Source organism: Bison bison, unplaced genomic scaffold (genome assembly GCF_000754665.1).
Source record: "Bison bison bison isolate TAMUID 2011002044 unplaced genomic scaffold, Bison_UMD1.0 scf7180017864227, whole genome shotgun sequence".
NCBI classification, from domain to species: domain Eukaryota; kingdom Metazoa; phylum Chordata; class Mammalia; order Artiodactyla; family Bovidae; genus Bison; species Bison bison.
Genome location: NW_011494799.1, coordinates 59,023 through 61,732, shown reverse-complemented (window position 1 = coordinate 61,732; position 2,710 = coordinate 59,023). Strand labels below are relative to the sequence as shown.

The following is a 2,710-nucleotide window of genomic DNA, read 5'->3' as shown; positions in this document are numbered from 1 at the left end:
CCCCACTGTATCCACAAGTCCATTCTCTATATCTGAGTCTCTATTCTTCCTCTGCAAATAGTTTCCTCAGTATCATTTTTCTAGATTCCATATATATGTGTTAATATGTGATATTTGTTTTCCTCTTTCTGACTTACTTCAATCTGTATAATAGGCTCTAGGTTCATCTACCTCGCAGGAACTGACTAAAATTCATTCTTTTCTATGGCTAAGTAATATTCCATTATATACATATGTGCCACAGTTTCTTTATCCATTCATTTGTTGATGGACATCTAGGTTGGTTTCATGTCCTAGCTATTGTAAATAGTGCTGCTATGAACATTGAGGTCATGTGTCTTTTTCAGTTATGGTTTTCTCAGGGTATATGCCCAGTAGTGGTATTGCTGGGTCATATGGTAGTTCTTTCTATTCCTAGTTTTTTTAAAGTATCTCCATACTGTTCTCCATAGTGGCTGTATCAATTTACATTCCTATCTACAGTGCAAGAGGGTTCCTTTTTCTCCACATCCTCTCCAGCATCTGTTGTTTGTAGATTTTTTGATGATAGCCATTTTGACTGGTGTGAAATGATACTTTATTGTAGTTTTGCTTTGCCTTTCTCTAATAATTAGTGATGTTGAACATCTTTCCATGTGTTTATTGGCCATCTGTATGTGTTTGGAGAAATGTCAAACCTGTGATTTTCCAATTTTGTTATTCCTTCTACATTTATTAGCTGCCATCTGTAAAGAGCTTTTGCTCATCATCTGGGGCTGTTTGGGTATCCTGAAATACAATTCCTATATAAAATGTGGGATGAATAACTATTTTTTCATTCAAGATTGTTAAGACATTATAAAAAAGGTTTTACAAGAAGATGATCTTCTTCAGGAATTCATAGCCTGGTTATTAGACAAAATAGCACACATTAACATTAGGGAATGAGACAGGATGGTATGTGCTGTGTATTAAGTGAGTTGTACTTAAGTTCAAAGGAGGGAGGGGTCAGTGTGAGCCAAAGAAGCCCTAGATGTTTTACATAGAAGATTGATTTTGGCTTGCCTTTGAATAATGGGCAGGTTTTAAAGAGGTGGACAAAAGGGAAGTGGGTACTCCAGGCAGTGTGGATGGTGAGGATGAGGGCACAGGGGGATAGGATGAGCTGTATGTGTTCTGGAGGTATATATAATAAGGAAACCATTCTGTCTGTAGAAGCTGAGGATATAGGAGAGGAAATAAGATTGGGGACGTAGGTAGGGAGCAGAACATGGACAACTTTACATGCCAATTCAGGGAAATTAACTTTTATCTTTTAATCAATGTGTGGTTTGTGTACCTTGGGCATTTATGAATTAGCTTTTTACCCATTGGGAAGCAAAATCTGGCTTTGTAAAAAGCTAAATGGAGGAAAACTAAGGAGACACCTTTTGGGGGATCAGGGTTCAGGAATATGATTGGCATTCAGATAAATGTCTTCATCCTGTTCTCTCTGCAGCCCGTGTGACCCCAACTTTACCGAAGCAGGACCGTCCTGTGCGTGAGGGGACCCGGGTAGCTTCCATTGAGACAGGCTTGGCTGCAGCAGCTGCAAAGTTGGCCCAGCAGGTAGGTGCTGACACTTAGGCAATGGCTCTGCCACTGATCACAGTTTGACTTGGAGTCTCAAAACTCAGACCTTCAGGCTGATAGGATCCCACTGTTCTCACTGGGAAGTGGGTAACTTGTGATCTTTATCCATGTCAGTATTCCAGCTCTCTCCTATATCCTACATATCCCAAATGGCAAAGCTACTTCCATAGGTCACACAGTTGACATGATTTAGAGTGAAAGAAAATAAGGGGCCAGAGAAAAGCCCTTGCATATATCACTTGGGTGTGTAAAAACCTCTCATATGGGAAGGACCAGGTGTCCTTGGGTGAGAGCATTTGGCTTCAGATGAAGCTCTGAGGAGGTGACTCAGTTGAGTACACTCAATTTCTCAGTCTCCCATTAGTATTGGAATTTGTTTTTGTTTTTTCGGAAAGAGGCTTTTCTCATCCTCTATACCAGATCCTATTACCTTGATCTTCACCCTCTGCTTCCCAAGAAAGCTTCACCCACCAAGTTTTGCCCTAGAATCAAGTTGACTTCCTAGCATGTTATAGTTTTCAAAGTTCTTAAATGTGCTCCACCTGGAAGCAGTTGGAGGTGAGTCTTAATGGTTCTCTCCTTATCAACATCCCCTTATATCCCACATCGTATAGCTTAGAGCATTTATTCACCATCAGCTTTATGTTAAGTGCTTCCATGTACAATGTTTCATGTAATCTGTCCAATAGCCCTGTACAGTAGGTGACATTTTCATCATTTTGCAGGTGAAGAAAATGAGGCTCTCTTTAAGTGACTAGTCCAGGATAATACAGCCAGTAAATGGAGGAGACAAGATTCAAACTCATATCCTCTTACTTCAAATTTCATGTTACGTGCTATTTAAATAAAATTAAATAATTAAATGTCTATATGATTCAGTAATTACATCCTATTTAAATTAAATTTTAATAGAATGATGTTTTTTAATATGATGTTCTTTGAAGTTCTAGAGTTACTTGGAAATGTCTTGGAGACTTTTGATGGGAGCCAGCAGAAACCAACCAGGCCAAGTGGCCATTCTTTGTCCAGAACTTCTCTCTGTTATGTGTACCATGTAAGATGTAATTTGAAAAAAAAAAAAAGAGAGAGAGATTTGATT

At 39.0% G+C, this 2,710-nt stretch overlaps 1 protein-coding gene across 4 annotated transcripts in view; it reads left to right on the top strand.

The window, feature by feature from the left end:
* Positions 1-2,710, top strand: part of PHF8 (PHD finger protein 8) — a 103,202-nt gene that overhangs the window by 95,192 nt on the left and 5,300 nt on the right. For all 4 annotated transcript variants that reach the window (XM_010845879.1, XM_010845878.1, XM_010845877.1 and 1 more), the window contains one exon: positions 1,478-1,587. In XM_010845879.1, coding sequence (XP_010844181.1) covers positions 1,478-1,587 — 110 coding nt within the window. The remainder of the gene's footprint in view (positions 1-1,477; positions 1,588-2,710) is intronic.